General features: G+C 38.8%; 2 protein-coding genes across 8 annotated transcripts in view; one reads left to right on the plus strand and one right to left on the minus strand.

Annotated features, from left to right (window-relative positions):
- Positions 1–2,651, minus strand: part of ttll7 (tubulin tyrosine ligase-like family, member 7) — an 83,161-nt gene extending 80,510 nt beyond the window's left edge. For all 5 annotated transcript variants that reach the window (XM_030082613.1, XM_030082611.1, XM_030082614.1 and 2 more), the window contains exon 1: positions 2,381–2,651. The gene's annotated coding sequence lies outside the window, so the exon portion shown is untranslated. The remainder of the gene's footprint in view (positions 1–2,380) is intronic.
- A 3,952-nt stretch (positions 2,652–6,603) lies between these two features.
- Positions 6,604–17,094, plus strand: prkacba (protein kinase, cAMP-dependent, catalytic, beta a). Of its 3 annotated transcripts, XM_030083103.1 has the most exons (11): positions 6,604–6,933; positions 9,663–9,671; positions 10,496–10,557; positions 12,644–12,772; positions 13,955–14,053; positions 14,208–14,290; positions 14,466–14,592; positions 14,810–14,905; positions 15,658–15,780; positions 16,061–16,225; positions 16,328–17,094. In XM_030083103.1, the coding sequence occupies exons 1-11, from the start codon at positions 6,888–6,890 to the stop codon at positions 16,451–16,453; spliced, it is 1,065 nt and encodes a 354-aa protein (XP_029938963.1). In that variant the 5' UTR covers positions 6,604–6,887; the 3' UTR covers positions 16,454–17,094. The 3 variants fall into 3 exon arrangements, with proteins under 3 accessions (XP_029938963.1, XP_029938964.1, XP_029938962.1); XM_030083104.1 differs by lacking the exon at positions 9,663–9,671; XM_030083102.1 differs by lacking the exons at positions 6,604–6,933; positions 9,663–9,671 and adding an exon at positions 8,482–8,746.
- The last annotated feature ends 496 nt before the right edge of the window (positions 17,095–17,590 follow it).

Raw genomic sequence — 17,590 nt, forward strand, 5'->3', positions numbered from 1 at the left:
AACTTGAGGTATGGGGAGGCGAGCGTGCAGAGAGTGGCACTTAAAAGTAAGAGAAACTGCAGATAGGTGGGAAATAGGAAACACAGTTATTTAAAAATATTGTTTTAACACAAAAAGCTATACTGATATATATAATACAGTATTTTTCAGTTTCATTTTTTCAGGGAAATGTCAATATACTTCACATTTCGATGTATTGCCTGATATTTCGAACAATCTAAAACACTCAAATGTTCTAAAATTCAATAGCACATAAGAAACCTCTAAACATTTTAAGGACATATGGGAACCAAACGTAAACTGAGGACAGAAGTCTTTTCTCTGACATTCACAATGCCGATTTAACGTGAACTCTATATGTTTAAAAACACAATTGATCCTGTGTGTGCTTGTGAAAAGCTGACCCAATCTATGTCATCTGATTTACGACGATAGGCTTCTGCCAGTGTGACAATGATTACATTGTGGTGTACGGAATATGTCGCTTGTTGTAGATAAGGTCTAAAACACACAGTAATGCAAGTATACAGTGAAATCAGTTTGGCTAAAAAAAAAATAAAAAAATGTTTTTTCCTTTTCTATTTCCCTGCCCCATGCGGTGTGCAAAGTACAATTGATGAGCTTGATCATTCGCACAGAAAAGTAGTTGGTTTAGAATTGTCAGAAGATCTAAAATTATCCATAACCAGCTACCTAACTTTGGCTTCGTGCCTTCTTCCAGATATGAAGAGGAACGAGTGTGGGAGCTGTCAGCCCACAGGGTACTGAAATACACCAGCAAACAGCTGAACGTTCAGCTTAACTTTATGAGAGAGAGTTTACAGTAATTCAAAATGGCTATATTTAAAATTCAGCCACAATCAGCATCAAATGCGCTTCAAATGAAGGAAAATGTTTGATCACCAGTTCAAGGTTTCGGAAAATAATGTTTTGCAACAGGGATTGATACTCCTGATCCTGGAGGGTCACAATCCTGCATAGTTTTACTGTGTCCTCAAGTCAACACACCTGATAGCATTGACTGGCTTATAAGGTTTTCTGCAGAGATTCATGATACATTCATTAAATTTAGGTGTGTTAGAGCAGATGAACTTTGAAAAGATGGAGGACTGCAGCCCTCCAGAAGTGTCCACCCTTGTTTCACTATATATCATCTCATGATTTTATCGTCTGACTGCAGCGTGTCCATACGCAGCTGCTACACCTCCCTACGAAACTTCAGGATGCACACAAGCGTTTGTCAACATTATCAACAAATGTATTTGTAAACGTTTCAACATAAAGATGGACTATTTGAGGAAGGCTCCTGCAATCAAAGCGCACTGTGCCTCAACCTTGTAACCTGAAGCTGAATGTATGAATCCAGGTGAATCAAGTTTGGGGTTGTGCTGCAGATTAATGCATAAATGACACAAAGGGGTCAGAAAATGGGGCAAAATAATAAAATAAACTACATAACAGCCCAGTTTGTGGAACAAGTCAGACGAGGCCTACAAAATGTATGAATCAAAGGAGGGAGTACCTTAATTCAAATAAAATACTATGCATATCATATATTTCTTAAGAGGTCTATTTGGATTTTGCCAGGAGGCAGGGGGCCATGCAGAATTCATAACTAAAGCCATTTTCATTATGTAAGCAATCTGCTCTGTTGGGAATGGTCTTCTCTGGGGGGGGGGGGGGGGGGGGGGGGGCAATCAGCATGTGGTCTGTTAAGTGGCAGACTGGACAACAAACAGACCAGAATAAAGGTATAAAATCGTCAAGCGTTGTGTGTTATGTAATTAAGCTGTCCCCGGGCGAGCACTGCTGTGCTGAACGTAACCAGCAAAGTTGCACGCTGCAAGAGCTGGACCGACGCTGTGATGAGCTCAGAAGCAACGGGACGAGCAGTGCCTGTCACAGCAGCACAGTCGATGTGGTATATTCCAGATCACTGGAGAGATTGTAGGCCATCCCATCTCTTGACACCCTCTATTCTGAACTCGCGACGAATTGGATTTGTTGAATTCTCGCGTGCAATTACAAGGAAACTGTCTGCGATCACACGCCGGAGTGTCAATAAGCCCGAACAGGTGTATTGCAGATATCGCCCGGTATGCTAACAGGCTCAGCTAACGGCAGATGCTAACCACTCGCATAGGTCAGGTGGAGGAATCAAACTGGGAAACAGCCGCGGCGGTGTGAACAACCAGATAACTTGTAGCGCCGCACAAATGCAAAGGTCCACGCCGAGCGAATGTGGGCGTCTTCAGATAACGTTGCTATAAACACAACCTCCCCCCTCCAGTGATGCGCAGTGTGTTAATCCAAAGGGGGCATAATGACCCCTACTCTCCCTAGCAAAGGATGCACAAACGGAGCAGCCCGTCAATGTTACCTTATTTATTCCAGACAGTGCAGCTCCTTGGCTGTTCTCATCCGGGAGGCACGGCTGTCGTCCAGAACCGGGCTTCTTTTTGGAGATATCGGCTGGTCCCGCGCTTGTTTCCGACGCCGTGATAATGTCTGCTACAGCGTTGGTTATTGTAAAATAACGCTGCCCAGGGCAGGTGGCAATCAGTAAATTGTAGTGCTTTCTTCAGCCGAGTGTTAGAGCAGCTCCACGGGCAGAACCTGGGTTGCCAGATCGTGCGAAAGAAACAAGCGACGACAGCTTTACTTCTCCCTCTTCCTTTTCTTCCTTTTCTTCTTCTTCTTCTTGTTCCTCCCTTCTTCTTCTTTTTCTTGTTCTTCTTCGTCTTCTTTTTCTTCATTTGCGTGATGGCCGGTAGCGTGAGCGTGTGAGACGCATTACCGCCACCTTCTGCGCTGGAGTGTGACTCAAAGTCCACTACGTTCTGCTCCAGTTAGTACATTTTTAAGCAACATTTCTTCTCCACTCAGGAAGACTCTCTTTTAATGACTCCCGTTCAATGTGTTCCACAGATTCTTCAGTGTTGTAAAGCTCACATAAATTAAATATAATGTATTGTTTAACCTTGTGTGGCAAACCTTCTAAAATGTTCTTTAACATGTTTTCCTCTTTTGTGCTATTATTTTTTTTATGATTGAATAAAGATGCATACCTGTATGTGATGCCTCCCACCTTTGCCACAATTCTTTTATAATAAGCTTTTTTTTAGAATCCAATTTGCGTTTTAAAATCCCTCTTTCCAATGGAATTTCTATTGTACACGAAATCAGAGTGAGAATCTGAACACATTGCTCTTTCCACTCTTGAGTCATCTAACCTTTGGAATGCTGCATTGATTGTTAACAGTTCCACTGCAGAACTTGGACAAGGGACCAAAATTAAATTCAATTAATTTTTTTAAAAAATCACTGTTTGAACCTTAAACCATTCATGGCACTTGTCCTGCATCTTTAAGGTCTATCCCAGTTTGCAAACCACCCCATTGCAATAAGGGGCTAATTATTGTTTGTTTGTTTTGTTTTGTTTTATTTTGTTTTGTTTTGTTTTGTTTTGTTTTGTTTTTTTTGGCAAGCTTGATGAAGCGATGAACATAAGATTCACCCCTTAAAATCAGTATCTAATATTTATTTATTCAACAACATGAAACAGATCTGATGTGAATTTGTGAATCAAAACTGGACCCTTTTAGCAACGACATATATCAAATGCACCTCTGATAACTACACTATATTTTACCCATTTGCTTTGTTTTTAATTAGTTTTATTTCCATCACATTAAATCTCAGTGTCATTTCCACTGTCTCAGCAAAAAACAAATAGATAGATAGATAGATAGATAGATAGATAGATAGATAGATAGATAGATAGATAGATAGATAGATACTGCATCAAGAAAAGTGACTCTTGAATTGACAAATGAGTTGCAGTGGCCTAAACTGCCGTGAATTTTTTTAAAAAACCTTATGATTATTTTTCTTTGCTAATTCACTTTTCATTAAAAAGCAAGAAAAGAATCCCTACATATTATAGTGTTTTCATTTAAATGTGCCTCTCTCACTTCCATGCAAGAACAGGCATAGATTTACTCTTCCGCAGATTCGCTCATAATGGTGTCAATCAAAATCATAGCCAATCAACAGTGAGATGCTGGTTGAACAAACCCCCGTCTGACTCATGCGGATGGAAGGAGGGGCAAGAAGGAATTCACAAATATATCAAAACCATGTATTTGATCAGTTTTACAGGTCAGAGAGGGCGAAAATAAGAAAACACGTTTATTTAATTGCAAGTGTCGATCACTGCAAGTGAACGTGCAGAAAAAAGCCTAAAATTAATCAAAATAAACGGACTTGGCAACCCTGGGAAAAACCATTCTGCGCAGTACGGAGGGGGGGGAGTGGAGTCCCTAAAGTGCTGAAGTTTGCATTCGCAATCTTGAACATACAGGACTTCTAGTGCCCTTTGGGGTTTGAAAGGTGTCACCACTTATTCCATAAGTCAGATAAGAAGTTTTAAGTGTTTAAAAAGATGTATTCTGTGAGCTTGAATTGCATCGTAGGTTTCAGGAACTCGTAGGTACAAACACAATCATACATAGCAACCGTGTCGCTGACCGTGGTGCTAAAAACAACCCCGCTGGTAATGGGCGCGTCTCACGCAGAGGTCACTAACGTGATGCTCCTTCCCTTCACTCCTGCTTTGGTGGGATTTCAAATCAATCATAGAAAAAACAAGAAGGCCCATTCAAAAATAAAATTAAATTTAAAAAAAAAACAAGAAGAATAAAACATTCATTTAATATATGTCAATAGCTTTTAATAGTGTCCTATAATTATTAATGATGTAGAAAATTGGTGGTGAACGATTTTGTTTTAATTATTGATATGAGACTTTGTAACTTATGAGCCTTACCCTTAGTTCAACAAATGAATCTTGCCATGAAAGAGTACAAAAATCATACAGAAGGGGCCAAAAATGTAAAGTAAATGTACACTGTCATATAAATAGACTCTTAAAAAAACATACGCACACACAAAATCAAAAGAATGCTACTACTCTGACTTCACAGCTAAAGTCCTGGGTTACTGGCATTTACATGCATAGTTTACACGTTGTCCCAGTGCATGAATTAACTGTGGCAGCATTCCTGTCAATATCCCGTAGAAAGCTTTTGGTTGATACTTTCTGAATTCTGGAATTATACACGATCTCTTTGGAGCAATACTTATCTGTCACAGACTCTTCTACAATGCTGTTAGAACTCACGAAGTGAATCACCACATTTATTTTTATTTGTAATTGGTACATGACAATTATACATGTTCAATGCAGACCAGTAGGACCTTTAGATCAACAGGATCATTAAATGTATCAATTTGTTTGTGATTTAAAAATCTAAAGTTCTCAATGTATGCTTCAAAATCTGTAGTATTTTGACTCCATGTTGACTTGTGCCTCAGAAATGGAGCATCTGCTTTGTTTTGTGTGTGTGTGTGTGTGTGTGTGTGTGTGTGTGTGTGTGTGTGTGTGTGTGTGTGTGTGTGTGTGTGTGTGTGTGTGTGTGTGTGTGTGTGTGTGTGTGTGTGTGTGTGTGTAGGTATCTATGTATGTATGTATGTAGGGCCAGAGACTGCCATGTATACTGTGTATGACCAAACAATGGCCATAAAAATTACAAGGTCATTAATACAGAGAGAATTTGTGACCTACAAATGAATTAATATTACAGATGATAATGATAATTACCTTAAATCAAAGCAACTAACTTTATGTCTCCTCATTTTTAGTCAGCCTGAAATTCTTATCTATGTCAGAGTCAGAATGCATTTAGTAATGCCGTGATTCCATAGTTACAGAGATTACATCAGTTCTTAAACAACCTTGCAAATAAACTCATTCATAAAATAATTTTGACAATAAACAACCATATATATAAAACTGAAGAGAAAAACAGTACATTTCAAAATAACAGGTTTACAAGCAAATTCAGAGGGGTTAGACAATTCTGTCATCAGAATAATGATATTAAATGTGCATCACCAATTATTTTAAAAGCAAGTTAAAATCAGGAGAAAAAACTTCAGAGGACAAATGGCCAGTGAAACAATGTTATTAATTAAATAATGGCAATGTGACGAGATAAGTAAGATATGTGAGGAAATAAATGAACATTATAACAGAAAAACTGACATACACCCCCCCCCCAAAAAAAAAAAAAAAAAGAAGAAGAAGAAGAAGAAGAAGAAGAAGAAGAAGAAGAAGAAGAAGAAGAAGAAGAAAACACGCACACACGGGGTTGATGACAATATAAAATGTTACACTTTATGTGTTTGGTTTTGGTTCGTGTGTAAACAAACAAAATAACAATCAAAATGATAGCATACTGTAGCAAAAGGGGAGAGTGTGCACTGACAGTTATGAGTCATGGACGCACTTAAGTTGATGCTTGCGCACGCAATAGTTAAACTAAAAGATGGTTCAGTTCAGTATTTCCCTGTGTTGTTTTGAACAATAACATTCCATCTGTAGCTGTTATCGTTGTTTCTGCTGCTGCTGCTGTTGCTACTGTTGCTGTTGCTGCTGCTGTTGTTGTTGTCGTACCACCTACTGCACATGTACTATTTCCTACTAGTCCTTAAAGGCAGCATTCTACCCCTCAAGCCTGTATGTGGTAATTCCCACACGACTTGAACGCAGCACAAAACGACAGCAGGCAGAGGTGAAAAGTCTGGATCATGTTGTCATTCCAGCGGAGGCATGCATGAACGACAAAGGACCTTGTAAATAAAGACCACCGAGGCAGTGAGCAGAGCACGTCGAGGTTTTCTCCGTCAAGAGGAGACATTTATGTCTTTTTTACCCCATCAGCTAGCACCAGCTGAATTTTGTTAGCTAGCTGACGGAGACCCCTGTTAGCTAACCACCTCCATCGTTGCTCCCAGCCAGCTGTGAATCGCCCTGTCTTCCTACGATGGGAAACACAGCAACTGCCAAGAAAGGCAATGAACAAGAAAGCGGTGAGTATCTGGAAGCCCCCCAGCTGGCCTGGTAGTTGTTTAAAGTTAGCTATTGTACAGAATAGGTTTGTGATCAAAGTCAGTGAAGAGCACCGTTTAGCTGTTGTTGACCAGCGTTAGCAGATAGTACAATAGTATAGGCTGCAGAGCAGATCCATCTTTGGTCGGGCAGTTTACAACCTCTGCTTCCTCTAGCCTAACCATCTCCGTCAGCTTATCAAATGAAATCGTTATCACAAATGATATTGTCTTTTTTTAATTATTATTTTTTTATAAAGTGGTACAGGCGAAGATGACGGCGGTATTACTGCCTTATACAGGCTTACATAGTGTTCGATGTATAGAAAATCATTTCTACGTGATCATTAATGTCTCAATTCATAAAACAATGCAATATTTAGCTTCAGTAACCAAAGAACCGCGTTTCATCTCTAAAAGGCTCACATCACGTGCCTGGAGGCAGATAGCATCAGCATACACTGGTTTCTAGTGAAGCTGCAGTACAAAGCTTGGTCCCTGCAAACAACAGGTACCTGATAACCAGTATAACACATAAGTAGTCCTTAAAGGCTTCCTGATGTGGCGAAATAATATTTTATCTTTTTTTGTGTGTGTGTATTTTCATGTATTTGTAGTTTGATTGTTTGATAAACAACAACCACTTGTGTTTTTTTATGCCTTATATGGTTAAAACTGATAAGGCAAGTCAGCTGTCTGAAGTGTGCTGTATAACAAACTCTTACACTGTCAAGGACCCCTTACAATGACATCACATAATGTGTACTGGTACTAAAACATCTGGAAAGGGTTGCACCCTCATGAGCCAAACCTGTTGAAAAGTAATTGTAATGTTACATATCGTATTCATCATATAAATGCAGTAGCCAGAGGATATCCTGTTGTGTTTAGCACACATTTATGAGTAGTGTCCAGTGTAATCTGTCACAACTGTGGTATAACTAGTTGTCTGTCTGAAGAGGTTGATCTTGTCCTGCTTCCCAATAATTCCAGTAATTCACACAGTCTCGCAGATTTGTAACTCAAGCCACCTGTAGTTTTAAGTCATGTGTTAAATAATTTGATGCCAACTGCAAAAGCTTGTTAGCTTGTTATCATTTAGATTCATACTGTTATTTTAAGTGACTTATACTAATATAGGTCTATGATTATTTTAAATTTTCCCAACCAAAACCTTGAGATAAACATAGGCACCTAGAGGTCAGGTCAAATTGCTTGACTTCTAGTCTAAGGAGTTGACTGTGGAACACAACCACCAGAGAGCACACTAACTTGAACAGTACTTCCACTTCAGTTTGTCTGTGGGTGCTGCAGACTTGCACGTTGCTTATCAGCACTCTAAAGTTCTCAGAGTTGAAGTGTTTCTTATTTCACTGTGACGTTATATCAGAGGGCCTTCTGTAAATTATATATATTTTTCAGAACAGTAAAAAAAAATTGTATTTGAGAAAAATTAAATGTTCTTAAAACGCAACATGGAAAGAAAATGGACACACAGTTGGCTGCTGAAACAGAAGCATAGCGCTTAAACAGGAAGCTTCACTTTTTGTGGTTATTCAAGCATTGCAGAGCCCTTGATCGCATACAGGAAGTTAGTACCACTGATGTTCAGTTAGAAAGAACTCTCATTTTGCATGTTAGCGGTCTCGCTCACACGTCAATATGGCCCAGGGAAAAGATCAGTCCTTCGCCAGCCGTCTGTTCCACAGATACCGTAAAGGTAGTCAGGATCACAAAGGACAGGAGAGTGATGTGCCTCATATCTCTGAGTTCACCATCATGTGGGATCAGTTGAGTAAGTCCAGTGTTTGTATTTTTTGAAATGTGTCGACTGCCATTTTCAGCTGGCTCCGCTTGATCCGCTTGGAGATAGAGTGGCTCATCACCTTAAAGATAATCAGCTGATTTATGTTTCAAAGCTGTGCAGGGACTTCAGTTTTTACCATTGTCTCCTTTATATGCTGAAATGCTCGGCCTTTATAGGTTCATTGACACCATAAGTTATTGTTTTATCATTTCTTTACTAATTCGAATTATCTTCCCCATCAGATTGCAATCCCCTGTATGTTCATTTTTGTAAATCCACCTGGGACAGTATTAAAAGTAGATTAAATATAACACTTTGTGGAGCAGGCTATTTGCTGTGCTTCAGTCGTTTATATCATCTTGATATTTGTGCTTTGTCATTTGTGTGCATTTGTGTACTGTTTTGCTAGTATGTTTTTTTTTCATGTGGGCTTTTTTGCAGTGTTTGTTAATCAGTCTTGCCTTTTGTTCTTTATGCAATAGCAAAAACCTGCAACAACAGCGGGACAGAAAGCTAGACATAGAACTAAAAGTTTAAGGTAACTACTGTACAGAATCGAGGTCAGATTTAATCATTCTTTCCTTCACTGTGAACAACAAACATATATAATAGCTGTGCAAGGAAAAAAATCTTTATTTTTCTGTTTCAGACTTTAGTTCTGTCTAGTTTTGATTAGTGTTCATCCCAAACAACCATTATTTCACAATAGAAAAATATTTTTACAGTGTTGTCTGTCTGATATTGAGGGTGTCTAATATTGTCTTCTCCAGTGTCACCAGTTTGTTGTCTGATTCTAAAATTTTCTTGTTTTTAGCACTTCATAAATGTCTCTTCCTCTCTTTCTCTTCTCCATCATTTCCATCCATGTGGGTGAATGTTCCTGCAAACCCTTGGTGAACTGTAGAGACTTTTGGTATGCTCATTCTTCCATGAGAGGTCCCAAGTCATAGAGAAAATATTTATTATCCATTCTAGGCATAGTATGCTCACATTATGCCATACTTAAATATTGCCAGTTTAAGTGTTGTGTATGTGCACAGTTTCCACACATTTCAGTCATAGTTTTATATTTGAATATTTATCCATATTACAAAGTGTTCCAGCCATGAGACACACTAGATGCCTTTCAATAACTCTTTGACTTTGGACACCTCATGTCTGCTGTGACTTTCACAATGCACTGTCTTTCGATTGCCTGCTCTGTAGTCCTAGTTATGTTTGGCATTTTGTCGTCCTCTATGCCCCCGCTCCTTTTTTACTCTTACCTACTCTTGAAAGAGATGCAGAATAGCTCGTCTTCAAATTGGCCAACTTTGCGAAGCCCACTGAGCTCTTTGCATCACTTTAACTAAAACTTCCTGCTTAGGTGTGTGTGGTGTTGAGTTTTATAATAATGATATTGTTTGCTGTTTTTTTTTCCTTGAAGTAGAGTCCTACCTTCCTCGTACTTGACATTTGCCTGACCTTAAGATGCGTTTGCCCCCCCCCAAACGTGTGAATTGCCTTAGTTTGTTTTCCTGAACACATTAAATTGCCCTAGTTTTTTTTTTTCTTTCCTGATGATGTTACCTAACATTTCCTGACTGCTAACTTTTCCAATCTCTCTCTCTCTCTCTCTCTCTCTCTCCCTCTCTCTCTCTCTCTCTCTCTCTCTCTCTCTCTCTCTCTCTCTCTCTCTCTCTCTCTCTCTCTCTCTCTCTCTCTGTATTTCCTCTTACTTTCTTTTTTTTTACATAGTGAAAGAGTTCTTAGCTAAAGCCAAAGAAGATTTTTTAAGAAAATGGGAGTGTCCAGCACAGGTATGTGTTCCCTCCGTATAAACTGTTTTATAGAATTAAAACCTTAATTTCAGCATTTTAAGCTCTACAGTTAAGACATTAGTATGATAGCATCTGGCTTTTTCTCTTTCAATTCTTAAAGCGACACTAAGGAACTTTTCAACCTTAATAAAACATTTTAATATCTTTTATGATGATACATCGACTTACAGCTAGTTGAATGACCCCTCTGTCACGGCCTGAGGGCGTCAGTATTGCTTTCACTTGGACTAAGCAGCTGTGAGGAGGGTGGTAGGAACCCTGCACACTAAAAAACTCCAAATGTGCGCACTGCTTTACGGCATGCGTCACATCATGAGATAACATTGTTTAGCCACCATTAGATTCATTACCTCGTCGCTATCCATCCTTCACACAGCCACTGGAAACAAATGAAGGCGAGTTCAGTCCGACAGCATGCCACCGGGAGCAGCATTTTTCCACGCCACGCGCTAGTCCTCATGGGAACTGTAGTATTTGTTCAGGCAAAACACTAACGCTTTTGTCCACTGGCGCTGCCAAAATCAACGAAAGCTGAAAGTTCCTTAGTGTCGCTTTAAATGTTCAGCACTTGTTTATTTAAATGCAAATTGATTGTGTGAGTTCTATTGAATTCCTTTCAACATGTAAAGATTAGGCAGGGTTAATATTGACAACCTGCTTAGGAAGAATATTAATTGACTCATGTGGAATTCTGTAAAGTATTATTATTATTATTATTATTATTATTATTATTATTATTATTATTATTATTATTATTATTATTATTATTATTATTATTATAAATTATGTTTCAACAGCTTGACCAAACTGGATGTCTAGTAGAATCCAAAGTAAAATTAGAAAGTAGATGTTCCAGTAAAGCAATCCATTGACAAATACCTCCTGAACTGGAAGCTTTAATGAAAAATGCCCCAACAACAGAATGGGCTTTCGGTGGCAAGTGTTTATTTTGTCAATGTCCTTTTAGAAGAAATGTGCTGATGTACAAACAAATAGTGGATTGCCCTGGCCTGTTAGCTGTTCTGTGAACTGCTGCCAAATGTGTTGCTTGGAGGAAGTAATTCAACATTCGGCATTTGACAACTTTCACATTGGTGGCCGACCCAGGTTCAAATTATAATAGACTAGCTACATTCCTCCCCCCACCCTGTGCTGCACTGGTTGTGACATTTTCACCGGCACAGCAGAACACAGCGAGGTAAACCAAAGTCAACCCATAATCCTGTTACTTCCTAACAATTATCCTCCTCACCTCAACTCGCCAGGAGCTCTCCTCTCTCCATCTAACCAGTCAAACTCCATTTTTTGCTGAATTTCCAGCAAAAGTGACTTGGTAGTGGCTGTGTTCCTATTGACTGTGGTTGTACGCTCATTTTAATGACATTTTGAGTCACTTCAACATTTTAAAACGTTCACATAGCTGCTGGTCAGAATCCAATTCGATAAAAATCCCTGAATGGTAGATGGGGTAGCTGACCCTGCTTCCCATACTCATTAAACACAATAACCCCACACCCACTGAAGCTCTTTGAAATTAGTGGGTTGCTGGCCCTGTGTTAAAAACACTTTACAGCCAATGTTGGTCTTTTTCAATGCCTGTATCAGCTGGATGTGAGTGTTTGTATCTGGTGCCTTAGAGAGATCCCAGGCTACCTGTTAGTATTTTAACCTGCCACTGGTAATTTTTGACAACCGTACAGCTTTGTTTTGCCAGTTTTTTTTTTGTTGACAAATTCAAAATATGGTGTTAATATTATTATTATACATGAGAAGCACAATTTGGAACTCCCCTCAATGGGATGCAGTGTGGCTCATGTCACCTTCACATATAAAATACAGTTGACTGAAAATGTGATTAGTCTCCAGGAAAAAAAATGTTAACATTATTCCAATTATACACGGAGATTTTCTGATAGGGTTGCTTTATTGCATCACATTAGGGTGTACAAATGTACCTAATGTGACCAGTGAGTGAGTGAAGACACGCTGTAGAGGTATCTGTCAGAGCAGAAGATATAGTAAAATTACAAGCTGTCTGATTTTCACTGCTAATGTGTTTCCTCAGAGCACAACGTGCTTGGACGACTTTGACAGGTTCAAGACTCTGGGCACTGGCTCATTTGGACGAGTAATGCTTGTGAAACATAAAGGAACAAACCAGTTCTATGCCATGAAGATCTTGGACAAACAGAAAGTAAGTAAATTATTCTGATTAAAACACTTATGACCAAGTGTTGTAATGCTGACTTGTTTGTGAAATATAAATGCCTCTAATCATGTGTGGAGACACTTTGTATCTCAGAAAAGGAAATGTAACACTTCCTCTCGTGCAATACCAGCATGCTTTCAGTGGAAACCTCAAATGTTTTCAGCCTTTGAATAATGATGTGAAAGATGCCGAGGCAGGTTAGCACGTCCACGGTGGGCTGCTCATGCAGCAGTGCGTTGTTCCCTTTGATTTTCAGTTATTTTAAGAAGCAAACTCTTGACTCTATGCTTTGGCCTTACAGTTTCTCCAGTGTAGTTTTTCACACTTCCTTCTTTAATTTGCTCATGTTTTGTTGATTAGACCGTACTTGGTTTGTCACAGAATTCTGATGGCCTTATAGGATTTCCTGTGTACGCGCTCGCATTCAATTTTTTTTTTAATTTTTTTTTTTTTACCCCATATCTGAATATACCTTATATTTACTTTTCCAATTGAAATTTTGCAATAAATGATTCAACAGTGGCCACAAGTTTTCTTGAAAGAATATGAACAACAGTGAATAAATTTGTCGGCTCCTTCCAGAAAGTTCAGATATATATCCCAATAGAGATTCTGACCTGTGGTTTTAAAAGTATGTGGTGATTTGGTCGATATGTCAAACGCTGTTAGTGCTGACAAGCCAGTGCAATATCTGAGAATTAAGAGCCTTTTTTCAAATAAGCACATCTGTTAAACAAAGAGCCATCAAATTAAACTGACCTTTGTCTCCTTCCTCTACAGCTCATGGACACAGTATTGACGAGAGGAATTGACTCCTAAAGCTTGTTTAGTCTCAACTCATAATGATTAGACAGGGTTTAAAAGTTAGTTGTCCTCTTAACTGCTTGATTAAGTAACACTGACTATGACAGAAAATTACATTATTTCCTATGTAAAATGACCTATATTGGCAAAATGAAAACCAAAAACCACACAGCTTGTCCTGATGTAATCACGTAAACTAAAATTGACACTGTTGCATTGAAAATATAAAGAAAAGGCAATTGATTACTGTTACTTGGATATATTTTAGAAATCTTAAATTATATAGAATTACAACACCAAAAAAGAAGCTAAATGTTCCTATCTACCTGTCTTCAACTTTTTTTGTTGCCATTTGTTTTGTAGGTGGTGAAGTTGAAGCAGATAGAACACACACTAAATGAAAAGAGAATACTACAGGCTGTCTCTTTCCCCTTCCTCGTCAGATTGGAGTACGCCTTTAAGGTACAAGTCCGTCCTTTGGCATGGCGTATGTGTTGCAGTGCTAGAACGAATGTACCCACGTGGCATGTTTGTTTTCTTCCCCATTCCCAAATAGTATGCATTCATTGAAGAAGTACCATGACCTTATTAAGAAATATAATGTTTTAATTGCCAGGACAACTCAAACCTCTACATGGTGATGGAGTATGTTCCCGGTGGGGAAATGTTCTCACACCTCAGACGCACTGGAAGGTTCAGGTATTGTTCACAGTTTATATCGTACTTTTGTTCCTTTCATCTGGATTGCACGCTGATGTTTTAGGTGAGAGGCAGTAAACTGGCTGTAAAGTAATAACACAGATTGTCTTCAGTCAGCGATCACCTGTCTTCAGTTATTGGCCAAGTTTTTTACAATTTTTTTTTCCTCCTTCAGTGAACAACATGCACGATTTTATGCAGCTCAGATAGTACTCACCTTCGAGTACCTTCACTCCTTAGACCTCATCTACAGAGACCTGAAACCTGAAAATCTGCTCATAGATCAGCATGGATATATCCAGGCAAGTACAAAATCATTGTCAAGTTCATCTGACAAAATTAACTTGAGTCACTGACAAATTCTGTCTGTCTGTCACATATCAATCACAGTACTGAGACCTGAAATTTAAAATTTTAACAAACAGATTTGAGCCTTCGTCAGTCATCACAGTGCAGACAAGGAGCACACTTTGCCTTCACATTCATGCGCTTATCATGTCATTGTTGCTCGTTCCTCAGGTGACAGACTTTGGCTTTGCCAAAAGAGTAAAAGGGAGGACCTGGACATTGTGTGGAACTCCTGAGTACCTCGCTCCAGAGATCATCCTCAGCAAGGTGACGCCTTTAAACACAACATAGTACCTTCAGCTATTTTGAAACTATCAAGTTTGGATCTCTGATGACCTAACCGGGTCTTATTGTCTCGGTTCTCTTCTGCAGACAACTAGATTCCAAAACAAAGCAGTGATGATGAAGTGAAAGTACTGACTTTCATTTAACGTCTACATCCATGTTGAGATAAATGGAAACATAGCAATAATGAAGTGAAACTACATATTTTTTGTTGCCAAACTGGATTGTCCGACAGGTCGAGTGAGTCGGATGACGTCACTCCATTTGAATACATGTTTCCTACGACAAAGATTCTAGACAAAGATTTATGACAAGGTCACTGTTGTGGAAATCTGTTATGTCGTGACCAACAAAGTTCACTTCACAACAGTAAATTATTTTTCCCTAATTCTGTTTTTGTTGTTTTTACTTGAAACTTTTTAAATACTTTCCAGCACTTTCTCATGACAAATATATATTTTGAAATTGCATCAGAAGCTTCCAGTTGTATGTTTGATGAAATATTGATCCTGTTCAAACGACTATGGTGCCTTGTGTGTCGGGAAAGACGGTTGACGCCAACAGGTTGCCAGAATTATTGGCTTATTGTTCTATGTCGATGTGTCTACCGAAAAACATCCCCGCTCTCATCCTTTTTTCTTGAAATCTTAAAAAGTGACCTTTAGATAGTCATGGAGTGTATCTGATGTGAAAGATCAGATGTAAACTAACAGCGCCTTTATTTTAATTTCCAGGGCTATAACAAAGCTGTGGACTGGTGGGCACTTGGAGTTCTCATTTATGAGATGGCTGCTGGTTACCCGCCTTTTTTTGCAGATCAGCCCATCCAGATCTACGAGAAGATTGTGTCTGGCAAGGTATGCAAAGATAGCCACGGGTCATTGCCAGGTTTAAATGTTTGTGATATTTGACTGCTCTGTCATTTCTCTTCTCGTCTTTCACACATTTGTTAGTCACTGATTGTCAAGCCAGCATAGCACGCTGAAGTGAAATAGGGAAGCATTCGGTCCAAATTTGTACCTGTTTAAAGCGTATTTCTTCTTTTGCAAATGGAGAGCATAGATCTAAGTCACACTCCTTGTTTGTATGCATAGCTAACATAACTAAGACCTGTATTTTCTATGCTTTTCATTTTAGGTAAGATTTCCCTCTCACTTCAGCTCTGACCTGAAAGATCTGCTGAGGAACCTGCTTCAGGTCGACCTCACAAAGCGGTTTGGCAACCTGAAGAATGGTGTGAATGACATCAAAAATCACAAGTGGTTCTCCACAACAGACTGGATTGCCATCTACGAGCGAAAGGTGAACCTTCGTTTTAATTTTCCTGTATGTCTGACATGTTGCAGTCCATGAGGCACTTGTGGATGTGACAACGACTGCACATATGTCAATGTGTCTTCTCAGGTTGAAGCTCCCTTCCTGCCAAAGTGCAGGGGACCAGGGGACACGAGCAACTTCGACGACTATGAAGAGGAGGACATTCGTGTCTCGCAAACAGAGAAGTGTGCAAAAGAGTTTGCAGAGTTCTAGTGAACAGGCACGAGTCCCATCAGGGCTCTCGTGTTTGGAGATATTTGCACTCTGTTTGAGGGTTAAAGTGGAACTGAGGCCATCATGTGCTCAAACAAATGCCTAGTTCCTTCATTCCACACAGCTGAATGAGGTCCTTTTTGCCATGATCCTGCGTGCAATTAGCACTAATCTATACACAGGCACATTATGCAGACACTCGTGCTGCATCACAAAGTACTAGACCACATTTTCATTGTTTGTCGTCTTTCTTTTCTTGTCTTGTTTGAGACTTTTGAATCACAATCCCCCATGCCCTTCTTTGAGTTTCTATTCTAAAAAGCAAATTGAAAACTAATGTTATTCCCATTTTTAAGCGACACAATGAGTGATTGATTGTATTAGCTGGTGTTACACATAATGTGATTTGAGCTTTGGGGAATTGAAGGGATCTTACTTTCTTTTTTGTTGTTGATGTTTCAATTTGACATAGAGGTTACCAGTCATCTGCCTGTTACGAACCTGAGTGTCATTTAGGGTACAGTTTGGTATTCATTAATCAAGAACACGTAAACATTAACCATTACTCATCATTCTGGTGTTCTTAGGGCCTGGAATATATGTATTAGTACATTTGAGCATATACATAGAAGAGACATTTTGAAATACTTTTATTTGTGAAGCATGACCAAAATTCAATCAAAGAAATTCATGTTTAAGTGAAAGAAAAGAAACACTGGGAACTTCTTGAAGTTTTTCAGTTTTAACATTCTGACATTCAAAGAGATGGGTTCAGCACAACGAGTGATGTTATCAATCACAACAATGTCAGTGCTGTGTTCGCTGATTAATTGTAGCATTGTTTATCCATATCTAGTTACAGAATAGCTCCTTTTTTTACCTCAGTTTTGGTGTGGTAGACACTGAACAAGTCTGAGTACGTCACTGCACACACACAAAAAAAATCACTGTTTATACAACATAAAATATCAATAGACATATACAAGTTTATCAACATTGTATTTTTCAGTAGCTCATATATATATATATATATATATATATATATATATATATATATATATATATATATATATATATATATATATATATATATATATATATCTCAAAGGGAGAAGCAATGTTGGTCACTTGAACTCA

Source organism: Salarias fasciatus, chromosome 23, assembly GCF_902148845.1.
Source record: "Salarias fasciatus chromosome 23, fSalaFa1.1, whole genome shotgun sequence".
NCBI lineage: Eukaryota > Metazoa > Chordata > Actinopteri > Blenniiformes > Blenniidae > Salarias > Salarias fasciatus.

Coding starts and splice junctions, on each gene's coding strand:
- prkacba (XM_030083102.1), top strand. CDS start 8,614: ATGGCCCAGGGAAAAGATCAGTCCTTCGCCAGCCGTCTGTTCCACAGA. Junction 14,291..14,465: donor AGACGCACTGGAAGGTTCAG/GTATTGTTCACA, acceptor TTCCTCCTTCAG/TGAACAACATGCACGATTTT. Junction 15,781..16,060: donor AGAAGATTGTGTCTGGCAAG/GTATGCAAAGAT, acceptor TTTTCATTTTAG/GTAAGATTTCCCTCTCACTT.